Source organism: Sturnira hondurensis, unplaced genomic scaffold, assembly GCF_014824575.4.
Source record: "Sturnira hondurensis isolate 20B ecotype Veracruz unplaced genomic scaffold, ASM1482457v3 Scaffold0013559, whole genome shotgun sequence".
Lineage (NCBI taxonomy): Eukaryota > Metazoa > Chordata > Mammalia > Chiroptera > Phyllostomidae > Sturnira > Sturnira hondurensis.
The window spans coordinates 5356216-5375609 of NW_028086190.1; the positions used below are offsets into that span (position 1 = coordinate 5356216).

A 19394-nucleotide genomic window follows, 5' to 3' on the forward strand; every position below is an offset into this window, starting at 1 on the left:
ACTGGACAAGTCATTCAAAAGAGATTTTAAACGAAAGAGCTGAGACTTGGCCCTCAAACCCACATTTTTTTTAAAAACACGTATTTCACTGCTACTATTTAGACTACTGGATAATGTTTTACATTGGATGTTTTAAAAGAGTAAGTTACGCATGACCCAGCAGAATCAGTTGTTGAAGGTTTTCCCAGCCGCTTTGGAGAAATTATAGGAGTACCATCTGAATCAGAGAATCTAAATCAGACTTTCTATGTGTAAAAACAGCTTGAATCTATGTGTAAAAACAGCTTGAATGGAGTACCTTAAGCCTTATAATTTAATTGCTATTAGGTTGTGTGGTTTCAAATAGTAGTAGGACAACAAATAGATTGTAGCACACCCATAGACTTACCTGGTTGAAGATGCCGGGTCAAGATGAGGTGGCCTATATGAGAACAATGGCTTTTACAGGGCTCTGAAGGTTTCACTAGCAACTTTGTTACACTGGCCTGTGTTTATACCTTAAGAAAAGAACCTACTAAATAGGCAGAAATATATTCAAATTTGTGCTGTGTAATTCTCCAGCCTTAGAGATTGATAAAGACATTGTGATGTGATTGGGACAAAGGTCAAATTACCCTTAAAAGGTAATGAAGCCTGAAAAAGATGTTTCAGGAAATAGGCACTGCTTTTTTAGACCGTGATTTTGTGCATGACTCTATATATTAAAGTCTGGTTCATTTCTAAATAAGAGGATGATTAATTAATTCAAGTTCATGTTTTCATATTTGCTTTTCTTTAGATAAAATATGTAACTTTAGTCATGTCCTGTTTAATGTTGAAATTTGTAGCTATATAAAATCCCTGATACAAGATACCTTTGTGCCTGTTTGGAAGCTGGGAGTTTCTTTTTGTGTGAGGCCTGTGTATCTGATATACAATGCACTGGCAAATTCTGGAAGTGACCTTGTTAGGTTAGCCCTTTAGATTTTACCAGGAAATGAGAATAGATACCTGAGCCTTGTAATATTGGTGAAAAGGTTCACTTTAAGAACTGGCAGGACAACATTCTAAAATAATAAAACAAGAATTCAGTATTAACTGACCATCTTTATCCATTAAAATAAACTGACTGGCACTACACATGGATTAATGCTTGTTATAATTCACTTTCTAATATTTTTGTTTTGAGAATATGAAATGATGAGAAAGAATAAAAGTAAAAACAAGACCCCTGTATATAAAGTAAAAGCTGTAAGGAATGCAGTTTAAAAATAAATTTTTACCTGAGGAACTTTGAGGAATTGGGTAAATCTGGTTTCCAACAGAATTTTAAATCATCACTGGAAACAATAAAGTAAAACTTTAGGCAATAACAAACCAACCATGTTGGCACAACTTACTTATGGTGATCCTCTTGCATAGTGACTGAAGCAGTGAATAAGAACACTGCTAGATATACCAGAAAGGGGTTCTTAATTGAACTCCTTAAATGTGACATTTAATGTCAATATTTTAACATACAGGCTTACAGGCTTCATCAGTTTTTGATTTATATGGTAAATGTCTGTTCTTACCCATCCAGGGAGTGTGGAAGTCAGTTGAATTTAAAAATGTAACCTAGAAAAAAGTGAAATTTTAAATGACAGTTTAATTTTACACACACACACACACACACACACACACAATATTTCCAAAAACATTTCCAAGTAGATACTGTAGCTACAATTTTCCCTGATGACCTAATAAACCTTGGAATTTATCACACTTGTCCTTTGCCCCAGAATGAGAAGAGAATTATAGTAAGGGGGCTGAAAGAATGAGGAGTTGAGCCAGAAAAACTCTTTCTGCACACAGAATACTGGGTATTACTGTCCAGGAATCAGTGAACAAGAACTAATAATCCATAGGATCTTGAATACCCATGTCCCGGTAGTCATATTACATGAGATTATTTTTTAGTAATAAAGATTTACTAAATTGACGTACATTTTAAATTTAGCATTCGTGATTCACCAAAACTTGTCAAGAAACAAAGCTTCAGCCCTGGCTGGTATGGCTCAGTGGATTGGGCACCAGCCTGTAAACCCAAGGTCGCCAATTCCATTCCCAGTGAGGGCACATGCCTTATTTGTGGGCCAGGTCCACAGTGGGGGCACATGAGAGGGGACCACACACTGGTGTTTCCCTCTTTCTCTCCCCTTCCTCTCTCTCTAAAAATAAACACATGAAATCTTTTTAAAAAATGAAGCTTCAATTCAAATGCTACTTCTGTAAAGCTATGCATATACACTCAAGATCTCATATTTATTACTCGTGTAGTCTCCTTTTCAAAGAATTTCCAAAGTACTTCCACCACTTGCTTCATTGAACCCAATGACTAGGCAAGCCACAGACTAAGAGAAAATCAACACATATCTGACAAGGGATTTGTATTCAAAATATATAAAGCCTTCCTACAACTCAGTAAGATAAACAGATTTGAAAATGGGCAAAAAGCATTGAGAACTATATTTTGTAATAAATACTAAAATATATTTCTAAGCATTTAGATACAATCAAGTTACTTTGTAAGGAAATTTATAATTTGAACTTTGTGGGGGGCATGGTGATAACTTTAGCTGATTGTTTCACGTTGGTCCTGTTCCTACAAGAGCACATTTTCTGCTATTAATTAAAGGTTCCAGGATCAACATAAGGATAAGCGAGGAATTCCCCCAGTTTGTTGCCTTCTGAATCATAGTGGAGCATTCGGAAGCAAACATCACAAAAGAAACACGGGTCATCTGGTGCAAAACTGTCATTGTTCGTCACCCATCTGTAGTTAAAAAAAAAAATGCATCATTACAATTAACTTTCTCAGCTGTAAGTTGTGAAGTGTAATGATATATAAATATAACTCTCACTATTGCCTTCTCATCCTATCTAATAATTATAATCCTTCATAGGATTTTCTGTACATGCATAGATAGATTTATCCCTGTCAGTACTGTATAAGGCAACAGCACAACTAACACATACACTACAGAACGCTGTTTCTCTTTCAATTTTATGTAAGTTATCCTGCCTATTTTTACTCTCCTTACATTTGTTGTGGTGTAGGCATAGTGCTACATACAGTGTCATTCGTTAAACTCATGGCAACTTGGAACATAGCTTAGACTAAAAGTCATTTTTAGCTTACAAGCTGATTTAATCATTTAGTGCCATTCCATGGGTTATTAATTAGTAAACTGTGAAAAGTTCACTGGTCAATTTCTGATGATATTGCTGTCCTTTCTTGCTAAAAAAATAACAGTAAGAATCAAATTTTTGAATTGTCTGAGACCAGAGACACAGAGAGGAATACAAATCCGTAACGGAGAGACCATACACTTACCATGACATTCCTATCCAAGGAACTGTCATGTGAACACAATCATTTTCTTCTAAGGCCATCTTGAAAAACAATAAATTAGATGCTACAGATCTGGTAACTTTTGCTTAATTTATCTTTCTAACTGGTAAATGGGTGTTAGTTTAAAAACTCCAGCTGTTTTATTTAGAACTCAGGACAAAATGTTAAGAGTGCATACAAATGGGAAATACAGGCAACATTATTCAACTGAAATTTTGGGTTTTGACCAGAGATATTAGTCACAACTGAACACATTATTTTCCAGTTTATCTAAATTCTGCATCGAATGGAATGTTACCTACCCCTGAGTTTCATTTTGATCTAATAACTCTGATTTATGTTTTTCCTATTTGTCATTTGGAAAAGCACATTTGGTACAGAATCCAAAACATGTTGATGATACTAAATTCTCTTTTTCCTCTGAATGGTTTGTTGACTGATCCAGTTAAAGAAATACCCAAAACATGCACAATCACAGAACAGAAATTTTATGAAACCTTATTTTGACCTCTACATATGAGATGCTGTGTTACTTTTTCATTGAGGAGAAACTAGATGAAACTGATTTTGTAAACTGCAGACAGGAGGCAGAAAGAACATGGTTCCCTGAGGACACTGAGCACAACCAATTCAGTCTGACCTTCCCCTGGAATTCCGCTACATGTGATTAATTTCCTTATTGTTTAAAAATGTGGTTGTAACCTATAGTGATCTGCAGCACTTCCCTAATAAAAAAATCCTTGATATTATTTCTTCAGATACAAAACAAAACTGAAATACCCCAAACTAAAAATACCTGACTACTGAAAACCAATACCCCTAAAATATATATGTATATATATCACTTACCTAGCTGTGTACATTTTACAGACAAAACACTTTCTGGTCCATAGCCAATGCTTCTTGGTAAGAAGGGGATAAAGTTTCCTGTCCAAGCAGTCATCACAATGCACAAGCCTTTTGTTCATGAGAAAATACATGAAGATATTCAAGTGAAAATTTTAGTGACATGTAAAGAATCCAAGATATCTGTACCTCGACACTAACAACATACATAGATTATTATATATATGTATATAGTTTTACATATAAAATGACTCTATACCAGGTTGACCAAATTGTGTTCCACAAAACACGTTCTCCCACAGAGCATTTTGGATCGAACAATGCCTTCTATGAAACTTTCCAAACCCCTTCATGGTAATGCACACTGCGACCTTCTGAGAGGAAGATGCTGTGTGCAGCATTTCTTGAATGTATTCCATTAGAGAATCCTTGTTTTACTCAACACTTAGTACACATTTTTATAGAACATAGTTTGAGCAACTAATTGATCTTCTTTAAGTATTTTACGTGGCTATTCTACTGAGATTGACTGGTCATGTGGTACAACACAGCTCTTAATTACTGTCCTCTATTAAAATCCAAATCTAACTCCTTGCATAATGTAAATTGGTAGGACTTTAGTTTTAGGTATCAGAATTAAGAAATTGTGAGTGGAAATTAATCTGCACTGTGCTACTTATCCACTGAGTGGGTCTGGGTAAGTCCCTTAACTGTACCGGACTTCAGACTCTTCACCTGAAAGTCGAAGGGACTGCTCAGGGTGTTCTAGTGATCTCTGGTCTCAGACAATTCAAAAATTAGATTCTTACTGTTATTTTTTTTAGCAAGAAAGGACAGCAATATCACCATCAGAAATTGAACAATAAACTTTTCACAGTTTACTAATTAGTAACCTATGGAATGGCACTAAATGATTAAATCAGCCTATAAGATAAAAATGACTTTTAGTCTAAACTATGTTCCAAGTTGCCATGAGTTTAACGAATGACACTATATGTAGCAATATGCCTACACCACAAGAAATGTAAGGAGAATAAAAATAGGCAGAATAGCTTATATAAAATTGAAAGAACATATTAATCAAGAAATAAGTATATATAATTTGAAAGTCATAAATTTATGAGGTTTATGTGTTCTCTTGGCTTTTGCTGCAAAAATTCTCAAGGGGCAATTGTTATACACAAATGTTTATTTTTAATTTAGCAACTCAACATCTCTCAGAACTACTATAACTTTGGTTAAATAGATACTTGATGTTTATAACAAATTAATACTACCAACCATGTAAGGTACATAAAACACTCTATGTTCTTTTTACTGTATAACACTTTCTTTTCTAGGTCCTTCCTAATTCTCTCATGTTTGTATCTGCTGAGCTGTCAGTGTTCCTGTCGGCAGCTCAGTTCCCACAGAACGGTAAACATATTCCCCACGGGTATGCGCCGACAGGAGATCTGGTAGCTTTGCACACCCTTCCCAAGTCCTCCACCCTGCTGCAGTCCTGGCTTAAGTGCTTCTCCTGCCATCGTTCTGGGATTTCCCTTTCCCGTCACTCTGAGGGTTCCATTTACACCTTAGCTATTCTCTTTTGCATTCCATGTTTTTTTCTTTTTGAAGATCCAATCACTGTGTGAGGCACTACCTCAGGTAGCTTCCTGAGAATTAGTGCATGGGAGGTGAAGTTTTTGAGACTACTGACTGAGATCCGAAAGAAATAGAAGGAAGGACATTATGAAGCATCAGTTCTTATTAGTGGTATAATAAATATATGGGTGTAAAATTGCTCCACAAAAAAAAAATTAAAATGGTCTCTCAGAAGGAATCCAAATGGGGACAGAGCAGGGCTCATTCCTATATATTTTCCTTCATCAGCTGATTATTTCCTAAGTAAGGACATGAAAAACCTTACAAGAAGAGAAGATACCATCTATATAAAATTATAACCTTAAAACCTCATTTTAAACTATTTTAGTCCTTCCCACTTTAAATCTTTATGAAATCATTAAGACTTATTTGTCAACTATCAGAATTACTTGTCAACTATTAGAATTATTCTTCTCTACCCCAGTTCCCTTTCATCGCCTTCAAATTTTGGCAAAAGACACAAATCTGAGAAATACAAATTTGCAGCATGCCTATATGGTAAAGCCTGTCTGATATACAAATGGTGATACTTTTAAAAATATTTATACATTTTTAACCTTCTAATAAATAGTGAAACATTTATTATATATTTTCCAAAATACAAATGAGAGGATACAAAGTTGATCACTGAGTGGAAAGCACTTATTTTTGCTGTTTCCAAGCCAAGTTGCACTGACAATTACTTTTACTCCTCGTATTCAAAACAAAACAAAACACAAAAACCTTTGCTTTTATACTGTGAAATAAAGAAAACAGAACAAATGTTCCGAGTACTGCCACTTACCTTATGTCAGTAACAACAATCACATGTTCACAGTCTCCCTGGTGACAGTATAAGTAAGGAAAACCCAGTTTAATATGTAAGTCATTGAAGGCAAAGTCTTCCATTTTCGCAGTCTGAAACTTTCCATAGCCTCTGTCATGGGACTCAGACCACTCAATGATCGTTCTGAGGAGGGGGAAAGACAAAGATGTATCATTAACTCCACAAAAAATTAAAAATGACAGAAAATGGGCTGTGACTACAGTATTTCACAAAACCTGCCTGCCCCAATGAACCGGACAGTTCCCATCTCGAGATGAAAACCACAGTAGTTGGTATGTGTTAGAATTAGGAATGCTGAATTTTTGTTCATCCACCAGAGCATCAGTTCTCAAAGTGTGGTTCCTAAGACCCTACAGAGGCTTGTGAGGTCAAAATTATCTTTACAATAATCCCAAAATGTTATGGCTGCCCTTTCAGCTAGCTCTTATTCCCTCATAAATGACCATGTTTCTGGAGGTTACATCACATGGGTTATCACTTGAGACTGAATGGAAAATATATAACAATGCCACTTTTCTTGCTATTTTATTTTGTTCTGAAATTTTAATTTTTTACAAAAATGTTATTATTGTTAATGTTTAACAGGATTATTTAGTCAATATTTAAAATATTTGAGTCTGAACTGTTAATATGATAAATATTGATAGCTATAACCCACATGAACAAAAGCTCTTTGGCATCCTCAATTATTTCCAGTATAAAGAAATGCTGAGCCCAGCAAGACTGAGAACTGCTACATTAGAATATAAATGAAAATGCCTATAGTGAAAGATAATTTACATAAATAATAAGATACACACTCTCCCTCTCCCCAGTTGCTAAGACACTGATAATAAAAGCTCAGTCTAACTGTCATGATGATTAGATACAGATGTTTCATGCTCTGTACTGAAGAAACCATGTAAGTCACCTAGGGCAAACAATCGTGCGCACTAAACAAGCAGAAAAATAGCGAAAGATTAAACTTCCTGCTGTCACCTAATACAAAGAACAGACATTAATAAACTGTTTAAGTGGGATTTAGTTATTTTTTTTCAGATGCATCTAAGGCTCAAATTGAGACCGACTATAATTTCTAAAATAATTAAAAAAACAATTCTGGACAGCTGGCAAAGACCCTGAAATGGCTGATGTAAATTTTTTGTAGGAAAATTTTCTTGGAATAAAAATTTTGATTAACTTATTAATACCTAGACCAACTTTAAAAGTACTTTAAAAACTGAGAGATAACTTTTTACCCCAAATCAAACAAAACAACCCAACACAGTAATTCCTGGGCAGATCCTTCACAGAATAGTAAAAGGATTTGTGGAAGATAATACCATTTTGAATGAAAACTACAAATCAGAAAGACTTTGAGAAGAATTTTGGAAACTGTACCTGCTCAAATCTCTGCACTCAGGGTACCTTTTATCATTGTAAAATGTTCCTTCAAAATAAAAGAAGGCTGATTTGTATAGGTCCTAGAAGACAACAAGATGTTATTGAGAGAAAGCAATTATGAAATTGTTCAAAATATTGATTAAAATTTTGTACACCATAAAAATCACACAAATGTTTAACGATAACTTTATAAAACTTCATAGAATAGGCTCAACTCATTCATTAATATTTAATGGCACCTCTTATGTAAGAAACATGTTAGTTACCAGGTGTCAAGGTGTAATTTTATCCACTGTTATTGTAGTCATTAGGTTTGATTTAAATTTGTAGTCTCCCAAGATTCACAAAAGAAACCCAAATAAAAATGAAATACGTATTATTTTATTTATACATACACAGCAATGAGTTATTTCATTTTTAAAAGATTTTTATTTATTTATTTTTAGACAGACGGTAAGGAAGAGGGAGAGGGAGAGAATCAATGTGTTGTTGCCTCCTGTGCACCCCCTACTGGGGACCTGGCTCACAACTCAGGCATGTGCCCTGACTGGGAATGAAACTGGTGACAATTTGGTTCAAAGACCAGCATTCAATCCACTGAGCTGCACCAGCCAGGGCATTATTTTAGATATTAGGACTAAAAACTAAACAGTCCTATCTTTGGTGTTTCCCCAGTATTAACAACAGTAATCATGGAGTTATGTTTATCTATCATTTTTTAAAATTTTCAATGTGATTTTATAAAAACTCCCTATTTATATTTCCAGTAACTCTTAAATAGGAAAAATGTGAATTTCCAGCCTTATTCAAGCAGTCTGGCCCAGAGTACCACAGTAGCCGCACAACTGGTGTGAACCCTTAGGTTTCTTACCTTTCAGTCTACCAGACTTTCCATCAGAGAGGTGGCTCTTAATCCTGACCACATAACGGAATCACAAAACATCAAAGACCAAGTCTCATCTCAGATGCATTAAATGAGACTCTCTGAGGATGTGGCTCAGGTACCAGTGTTGTTCCAAGCCCCCCAAGAGATTAAAATGTGCAACCAATGCCGAGAACCACTCTGTTAAGTCTTTCACCATGTGCTCAAAATTAACCCCCTGGAAGAGGGTTAAAAAGACCTGTGTTCTTTTCCTGAACCTACACTTCCTCCTTGGACCTGTTTCCTCACCTGTAAAATCAGAATAACACCTGGAATGCTATGTTATAGGATTGTGATGAGAACCAAAAGCAGTTTATGAACTATAAAAGATATATAAGCTTCAGATATTAAAATAATTTTACCTTAAAATACCCTAAATTCTCTGCTACTTCTTTAAAGCAGAGACAATTTTTAAAAATTGTCTCTGTTCCCCCATTTACAGATCATATGGCGTTGGTGTCAAACGCCCCTTATAAGGCTGGTTTTGCTGTTTTCCTTGGGCACTTCACTAAATCTCCCTGACCGACTTTTTCTCATATTTCTGTAAAATACGAGTAAAGCCATTATCTTCTTCCCAGGTGACTGCAGAGATAAAAGGATATAATGTACTATAATGCCATTTCTAGTTATTGTTAAAACTCAAAATCTGCCACTTAATATATTTCTAAACCTTCAAAGAGGTCCACTAGGGCCCAACATAAAGGTTCTGAAAGAAAATACTGCCTTATTTTGGAAACAAAAACAAAGTATATCTATAAAAATTCATTTTAAGTTATTTAGGCAACTTAATGCTTTGATGTAACTATAAATTAGAAAGGGAACTTTAAAATAACAAAAACATTTTTTCAGTTTGTTCTTTTTTTAATTTTTTATTGATTATACCATTACAGTTGTTCTATTCCCCCCCTTCATTCCCCTCCACCCGCACACTCCCTCCCCCACCATTCTACCCTCCTTAGTTTATAACCACGTGTCTCAAGTTCTTTAGATTCTATATTTCCCCCACTATTCTAGCCCTCCCCCCAATCTATTTTCTTCCTACTGTCTATGCTATTTTCTGTGCATTCTCCCCCCTTCTCCTCCTCCCACCCCCGTTTCTAACCCTCCATGTGTTCTTCATTTCTATGGTTCCACTCCTGATCTAGCTGTCCTCTTAGTTTGCTTTTGTTTTAGGTGTGGTTGTTAATAACTGTGTGTTTGCTGTCCTTTCACTGTTCATATTTTTTATCTTCTTTTTCTTAGATAAGTCCCTTTAGCATTTCATATAATAAGGGCTTGGTGATGATGAACTCCTTGAACTTGACCTTATCTGAGAAGCACTTTATCTGCCCTTCCATTCTAAATGAAAGCTTTGCTGGATGAAGCAATCTTGGATGTAGGTCTTTGGATTTCATGACTTGGAATACTTCTTTCCAGCCCCTTCTTGCCTGGAAGGTCTCTTTTGAGAAATCCACTGACAGTCTGATGAGAACTCCTTTGTAGGCGACTGTCCCCTTATCCCTTGCTGCTTCTAGGATTCTCTCCTTCATTTTAGTCTTGGCTTATGTAATTATGATGTGCCTTGGTGTGTTCCTTCTTGGGTCCAACTTCTTTGGGACTCTCTGAGCTTCCTGGATTTCCTGGAAGTCCATTTCCTTTGCCAGACTGGGGAAGTTCTCCTTTATTATTTGTTCAAATAAGTTTTCCACTTGTGGCTGTTTCTTTCCCCCTTCTGGTACCCCTATAATCCGGATGTTGGAACGTTTAAAGATGTCCTGGAGGTTCCTAAGCCTCTCCTCATTTTTTTGAATTCTTGTTTCTTCATTCTTTTCTGGTTGGATGTTTCGTTCTTCCTTCTGGTCCATTCCATTGATTTGAGTCCCAGTTTCCTTTCCAGCGCTATTGGTTTCCTGGACATCTCCCTTCATTTCAATTAGTTTAGCCTTCATATGTTCCTCTAATTTGTGACTATAATCCACCAGTTCTGTGAGCATCCTGATAAATAGTGTCTTGAATTGTGCTTCTGAGAGGCTGGCAATTTCGCAGTCACTGAGAGTTATGGGCTCTGGGACTTTGAGTTCTTCTTGCGCCATCTTTTGGGCTGTTCATGCCTGTTCAGTAGCAGGATCAGAGCCCTAAAGTATTCACTAGAACAGGGCAACTAAGTCGCTGGGTTGTGACGTTGTATGTGGGGGCGGGGTCAAAGAGGAACAATTGTGTTCCATCTGCCGCCTCCCGCCCCGGCCCCCACCGGCGCCGCAGCCACCATGGTTACCAGGCCCACTTGTTTCGTTCAACTGCATGCGAATGTGCCACCGCCGTCAGCCCTCCATCACTGGGTTCGCCCCCTGGGGCCTGCGTGGTCCGTCTCACTGTGCGCAAATGAGCGACCTCGGTCAGCCTGCCCCACACCCTGACTGGTTCCGGGCTGCCAGCGCGCCTAGGTCGGGCAATCTGTCCTGCCCGACCCAGCTTCGCTGCTGGCTCCGCCTCTCTTACCATCCCCGTCGAACGGTTCGTAGTTGTCGGACTTCCGTATAATTCCGTTTTCTGGTCTTTGGGTGTGTCCTTGTTCTCCAAACCTTTGTTGTATTCAAACCTGGCTGTGGGAGAAGGCACAGTGTTTCCACCTATGCCTCCATCTTGGCAGAAGTCAAAGCATTTTCCATTTATATCCTAAGTCACCCATTAAAAACTTTTCCTCATCTCAGTATACAAATGGTTAAGAATAGAATATATGAATAATCTCGATACAAGTAATTTTCATTTTAATGGTAACCAGTGATACTAAGTAGTTTCCCTATTCTGTCAGCTGGTTTAACTGACAATGTTCCCAGAAGGGGTGAGAGCAGAGGATCAACCAACCAACATGGAAAAACTAGTGTAAGAAGCTATTTCTGTTATTAATCTAATATAACCCAAGTCTATGGGTAGCATTTCCATTTTATAAACAAAGTAACTATCAATAACTAATATGATCATTTGAACACAGTCATCAGTTATATATAATTTTAGGCATCAGTTCGCCATTTATATTCCACTATCACTGAGACAGGCTATAGAGGAACTATAGGCTACAGAAACATTCCTAAGATCTGCTGTGAAGAAAGTGGTAATGGGACAGAGTGCTGGAGAAGCTTGGGGAAGGAAATTTTTACAACTTGAATTTATGTTACCATTTTTCCTATACCAAGGCTTTATTTATAATAAGTCTATAAAGTAGTTCCTTAAGTGTGCCACTAAGATAAAGTCTTCAGAGATTATCAACAACAACAAAAAAAGACTTATCGGACCTGGCTGGTGTAGCTCAGTGGATTGAGCGTGGGACTGCGAACCAGAGGATCGCGGTTCGATTCCCAGTCAGGGCACATGCCTGGGTTGCAGGCAGGTTCCCTGCAGGCCAACTCCCAGCAGGGGACGCACAAAAGGCAACCATACATTGATGTTTCTCTCCCTCTCTCCTTCCCCTCTAGAGATAAATAAATAAATAAAATCTTAAAAAAAAAAAAAAAAAGACTTATCGGAGTAATGTAAAAAGATCAATAGAATCAGACATTAAAACATGACGAACCACTGACTGACATGGCTCAGTTGGTTGGCCATCATTCCACAAAGTGAAAACGCCACTGGTTCATTACTGGGTCAGGGCACCTGTCTGGGTTGCAGGTTCAGTCCCAGGTCAGGGTGCATGTGGGAAGCAACTAACCAATGTTTCTCTCTTACACTAATGATTCTCTCCCTCTCTTTCTCCCTCCCTTCTCCTCTAAAAGTAAATAAATAAAAAATCTTAAAAACAAACTTAAGAACAATAGTACTATTTTATATGTATATTTTTAAAACGACTCCATTCTCAAACTACTATACTCCAAAATAAATGTTAGCAAAACATATTTTAGACATAAGCTGTTAAAAGATATTTAGACTCAGAGAGCAGGCTGACAGCTATGGAGGGCAGGGTTGGGGGTGGAAGGATGAAGCATAAAGGAAAAATGAGTCATGGACAACAGTGTGGTGACTCCAGGGGGAATGAAGTATAAGGGGGATAAATAGTAGTGGAAAAAATACAATTGAAATAAATTTAAAATAGCCCTGGTAAGTGTGGCTCAGTGGGTTGCCTGCAAACCAAAAGGTCTCTGGTTTGATTCCCAGTCAGGGCAGCACGTGCCTGGGTTGTGGGCCAGGTCCCCAGTAGGGGGCATACAAGAGGCAACTGATTCATGTATCTCTCACACATGGCTGTTTCCCTCTTCCTTCCCCTTTCTCTAAAAATAAATAAATAAATAATGTCAGGGGGACTTTTTTAAGCAAAGAGACTTAAATATACTGACCCAACTTTCCTAGTCCTCTCATACCAAATAATTAAAGTCTCTTCATACCAAATAATGACTACATGGAACAAATAGTAGGATACATGCCAAATAACTCCCTGTCAAAAAAAGCATTATATTCCATGGCAGTGAAATACATGCCAAATAACTCCCTGTCAAATAAGGCATTATAACACTGGCTGGTGTGGCTCAGTGGACTGAGCGCCCACTTGCGAACACAAAGTTCATTGGTTCAATTCCCAGGCAGGGCACATGCCTCTGTTGTGGGCCAGATCCCCAATAGGAGACATGCAAGATGCAATCACACATGGATGTTTCAATCCCTCATTCTCCCTCCCCCCTCTCTAAAACTAAAAGAATATTTTTTTAAAAAAGCATTAATTTAAGGACTTCCATTTTGTTAGGTGTTTAATTGGCATGACATGAAAATATAAAATATCCTGGCAAAATACTGAGAATTGTTGAAGGTGGGTGATAGGAACATAAGGGCTCATTATATTACTCTTTTCTTTGTGTGTGTTTAAAAATTTCCAAGGTAAAACCGAAAGTCTGTGCACCAAGTAAACAAAAGGGTAGGGAAAGGTATTATCAAGCCAGGCATAATGACAACTAGGCAAAGAAAGTACCATGTGCTTTGAGGGCAACTGACTGGGGTCTGAATCCAGCCTCCACCACTGCCACTGCACACAGTAAAGTCGTGACAGCGCTCCGACTCACCTTTTCCTTACCTGTAAAATGGTCATTCCTTCCAAAGAGAGAATATTGTACATTCAGTACATCGTAAATGCTCATTAATCAAAAATACTATTTTAATGGATGGAAGCGGCAGAAATAATGTAACGACAGACATGTAAACATTAGAACAGGGAAGCAGGTTATGTATAGCCCCTGTTTGAAAGCTGCTGACACAATAAACCAACCAAGCCCAGCTAAAAATATTCCCTAGGGTTCCCAGAACGAAGCCAATCCCAGATCTGACACAAACCACTTTGAGCAGTGGTGACGTAATTGGAATCAGAAGAATGAATTCAGATTTTTCTGATTAAATTGATCTTATGAACTTTATAGTTACAGGGGTTTTTTTGGGAGGTAGGCTTGAGAAATTCTGCAGATTGTTTCCTCTTTTACAAAAACAAACTCTTATTTCCTGGTCTGCCTACAGCCTTAAAATTCTACTTATTTCTCTTTCATTCTAATACTTATCGCCAAGAGCACCAAGATGGCAAACCTGAAGAACCTAAATATCTTAAAACCATTTCGACATAACAACTCTGGAGTGAAATCTGTGTGTGAGTCTTGATGATAGCTGGTCTCAATGCCAGTCACTGGGAGGACAGGAGCACAGGCAGCCTGTGGGGCACAGAGGTACACCAAACAGTTTCAGGATGTTATCATAAGCACCGCAGTACACAAATGAGACAGTGCCAGAGTGGCAAAGCTAGGCGAGTCAGGGAAAACTGTATATAGCAAGTGAGTCTTGAGCTAGGTTTGGAAATATGAATGTGAACTCACCAGCTGGACAAAGGAAGGGAAGGGCTTCCCACCAGGCCCCAACACAGAGAGGCACAGAAAGGTGCGGTATGCTTGAGGAAGACAAACACATTCATTTGTGGCTGAAGCACAAGGTGAAAACACAGGGGTGAATAACATGAAACGTTAAGGTAGGCCTCAGCCCTACAAACACTCTTTAATGTCAGCCCATGGAGTCTGCACTACAGGCAATGGAGACCCACTGAAATTTTCAGTGTGAAGAATGATACAATTGGCACAATAGATTTCTTTTTAAAGACCTTTTTTTAAGAACAGTTTTAGATTTACAACAAATATGAGAGGGAGGTACAGATATTTTCTATACCTGCCCCTACACATTAGAGCCCCCCCCCATTATCAACACCGTTCACCAGAATGATACATTTGTCACCAAATGTCTAAGGATGAACCTGCACTGACACAGCATAATCACCCAAAGTCCACAGTTTACCCCAAGATTCACTCTTGGGGTTTGTTTTGTTTTTGAAAGGCAGATTGAGTGGTATGTATAGGAAGGACTAAAGGTGGGAAAAAACAGGAAGTCTCTTACTAAAATATATAGCAATGTAAAAAACAAGAGTCTGGAGCTAGTAGGGCAGAATAAACAAGAATAATAAGGGAGAGTGTTACCTGAAGAAAAGGGGAGGTGACAGAATAATGAGTTTGATTTTAATTTAAACAGTGAGCCTGAGGTTTCTGTGGTTCATTCATTTATCCAACAACTATTTGGGGACTTCCTCTGTGCCATACATCATCAAAGAAAGAAAGATATTTACATCACTGAACAAAACTAAACTCCTATCCTCAGAGTTTATATTCAAGTTAAGGAAGACAGACAAATATATAGTATGATGTCAGGTAGTGATGACTGCTGTTAAGAAAAATATACTACAGAGGTTCCTCGAAAAATTAAAAATGGAACTGCCTTATGACCCATGTGGGTATATATCAGAAGAAACCCAAAACACTCATTCGAAAGCACATATGCATCCCTATGCTCACTGCAGCATTGGTTACAATAGCCAAGATAAGGGGGCAGCCCAAGTGTCCATCAATAGATGAATGGATAAAAATGTTGTGGTACATACACACAGTGGAATATTACTCAACCATAGGAAGAACGAAATCTTACTATTTGCAACAGCATGAATAGATCTACAGGGTGTTCAGCTAAATGAAATAAGCCAAACAAAGAAAGACAAATACCATATATCACTTATATGTGAAATCTAAAGAACAAAATAAACAAAACTAAAACATAAAGTGAGTAAACTGATGGACACCAGAGGGGATGGGTGTTGGGGGCAGGGTAAAATAAGGTGAAGGGATCAAGAAGTACGACTGGTAGTTACAAAGCAAGCATGGGGCTGTAAAGAGCGGCACAGGGAATACAGTCAATAACACTGGAATGACTATGGATGGTGCCAGGTGGGCACCTGAATTATCGAAGGGAACACTTTGTAACCTATATGAATGTCTATCTGCTGTGCTAGTCACCTGAAATTAATGGAAAATAGTGTTGAATGCTAACTATAATTTAAAAAAAGAAAAGAAAAAAGAAAGAAAAATGACAGCATGACAGGGGAAGAGAATACCAATCTGGATGCTATAGGGAAACACCTCTGTCAAGAGAGGAAGAAACAAAGGAGTGAGCCATCTGAATATCAGGGTAAAGAACACTCTAGGGTGAGAGAAGATACAAAGGCCCTGAATAGGAGAAGCTTGCTTAGTATATGTGATAATCAGTAAGGATGGCAGTGTGTCTGAAGGTGACAACTGATGAGAGGGTGTTAAGATATGAAGTTGGAAAGAAGAAAGGATCAGACAATGGACATTAGGAGGACCACAATCAAGACTTGTATTTTATTCTAGATAAAAGAGGAAGCCTCTGCAGATCTCACTGATACTTTGGAAATGTCATTCTGGCTGATGCGGAGGATAAACAGAAGTGTAAAGAGGCAGCAGTAAGCCCTGTCAGTAGGGTACTGTAGCAGTCCGACGGTACTTGGAAAGGGCCAGCAAGGCATGGGCAGAACCTAAATATATTTTGAAAACTACAGCTCTAACTAGTGTGGCTCAGTGCTTGAGTGCTGGCCTGCAAAGAAAAAGGTCATTGGTTCGATTCCGAGTCTAGGGCACATGCCTGGGTTGCAGACCAAGGGGGTGTGCGAGAGGCAACCACACACTGATGTTTCTGTCCCTCGTTCCCCCTCTCTTCCCCTCTTAAAAAATAAATAAATATAATCTTTAAGAAAAAGGCAGAGCCAAGGTACTTACTGATGCCTTCAGTGTGGGAACAAAAGGAGGCAAGGATGACTCTAAGGTTTCCAGCATATGTAACCAGGTACACAATGGGCAAACTCACTGAGATGAGGACCTGGGGAAGGTATAGATTTGAGGATGAAAAAAGAGCTAGTTTGCTTTTTTAATTTTTAAAAGATTTTATTTATTTTTAGAGAGGAGATGAGAGAGGAAAAAGACAGGGAGAGAAATATCAATTGGTTGCCTCTTCTACACACACCCTGTGGGGATGGAACCCACAAAGCAGGCATGTGCCCTGACCTGCAACTGAACAAGGCGACATCCAACCAGCTGAGCCATGGGGGTCGGGGTTGGAGTTTGCTTTTGAAAATATTAAGTTTGAGATGGCTATTAGATATTTGATAAAAACTGTAAAGGAAGCTGTTGGATATATAAGTCTGGAGTTCCAAGAAGATGTTGAGATTGGATATGTGCATCTGGGAATCCTAGTATTTATAACTGCAAATCTGGACAAGCCCACCTAGGGAGTACACACACAGGAGAAGTCTGAAAATTGATTCATTTGGCTTAATAGCATGTCTAAGTCAGAAAGATGAGAAGCATTCAGCAAAGGAATTAAAAGTCAGAGAGGAGGAAAATTAAGTGGGTATAATGTCCTAAAGGCCAATTAAAGAAAGTGTTTCAAAAAAAAAAGGAATGTTCAATTGTGTCACACGCTGACAAGAAGTCAAACAAAGTGAGAACTAAGTCTATGGTGGCATCAGTAAAGGGATTTTGGTAGAGTGGTGGGGAACAGCATTAGCTGGAGGAAGATAAGCTGTCAAGAAGTGGTGTCAGGATGGGAGGTATATTACAGCACCTTCTTATAATAATGGGAGAGCTGACAGAATAAAAAATATGATGATGCAGGGACAAGAGGGGATAACTGTAAGAACAGAGTCCTTGGTTATGCAATCAGAGGTGGAATCCAGTGGACACACAGACTGGCCTTATATGGCAGCCAGTTTGGTCCATGCATTGTTAAAGGATGGGAAGGGAGGGTACATGGGCAGATGGATAAATGTGGGTGAGAGATGATGGAAAATTCTTTTCTGATAATGCTAATGTTTCTGTGAAATAAATAGCTAAAGGTAAGTCAACTGTCAAGAATGTTGGCAGTTTCAGAAGGAAGAAAACAGTTGCTTTGAAAAAGGGCAGTGTGAAGAGACCACAAAATGCAGTAAAAATGCCAGGCAGCACTGAGGCTAAGTAGAAATGTCCAGAGGGACTTAAAATGATGGTTTGGAAATCAGGAGAGAATGTGGCTACAGAGAGAGATTAACAAAGATTTGAGTACACCTAAAACCATGAAAACTGGGAGAAAGATCAGGAGAAGAATCAAAATAAGAACTAAGGTAAAACCTAAGTGATGGCATTTACATGCCTGCTGGCACAGGAACCAGCGGAAACAGAGACTATGATGGCTCTCACCCACACTCTACCTCCATTCTACTGATCCAAGTATCTTTTTACTGTTCTTCAGGAAATTCTGCCCCTCTTAGGTGGCCAGTAAATCTGAGGGCCTCTGCTACTTGTACCAGGTAACACAGTTAGCTCAAGCTTGTCCATGAGGAAATTCAGAAGGCTCAAGGCCTTACTACTTTACTGAGCAAGGGATCCCTCCTAAAATCTTCGTGGGTAGCCAGCCTGCCATTCTGTTCCTTTCCACACTTATCCAGTAAATATGTAGGGTTTCTTTGAGCGCACCACCCTGGGAAACACTAGCAGCAAATGCTATGTCCCTGTTTGGTACTGGTCTATGAACTTACAGGTCCTTCTAGGGCAGTGAAATGCTCCGGTAGACTCCAACCCCTTGCTGGGGGGCAATATGACAAATTCATACAGAGTTTGAAAGAAGAGAGACTGAACAGCAAATTCAAATGCTAAGTAAAATCAAGTTCTATCAACATGGAAAAGAGATCAATGAATTAAACAATTAGGTGCTTACTATGACCTTTGAAGAAGAGTATACAAACAATGGCTGAAAATGAAGAGATGTGAGGAAATCAAACCAGAGGACAGTCTAATCTTTGAAAAAGTCTTGATGATAAAAAACAGGGATGAGGCAGGCTTTGAGGGAATGGTTTAAAAGAAGAAAGTGGAACTTCTGGACAAAATAGAAGCATAGGTAGACACACTGTGCATCCTCGCACAAGCAAAAGAAGGACAACAACAAATTAAAAAATAAAAAACAACCAGAACTGACAGAAAATTGAACTATATGGAAGTCCGACAACCAATGAGTTAAAGAAACATTCATCC

At 38.2% G+C, this 19394-nt stretch overlaps 1 protein-coding gene across 2 annotated transcripts in view; it reads right to left on the reverse strand.

Annotated features, from left to right (window-relative positions):
- Positions 1-2298: 2298 nt before the first annotated feature.
- The window catches only part of SNAPC3 (small nuclear RNA activating complex polypeptide 3), a 41931-nt gene continuing 24835 nt past the window's right edge, over positions 2299-19394 (reverse strand). For both annotated transcript variants that reach the window (XM_037061936.1, XM_037061935.1), the window contains 4 exons: positions 8070-8152; positions 6648-6812; positions 4223-4330; positions 2299-2794 (listed from right to left, as the gene is read on the reverse strand). In XM_037061936.1, the coding sequence (XP_036917831.1) occupies positions 2647-2794; positions 4223-4330; positions 6648-6812; positions 8070-8152 (504 nt within the window). In that variant the 3' untranslated portion in view covers positions 2299-2646. The remainder of the gene's footprint in view (positions 2795-4222; positions 4331-6647; positions 6813-8069; positions 8153-19394) is intronic.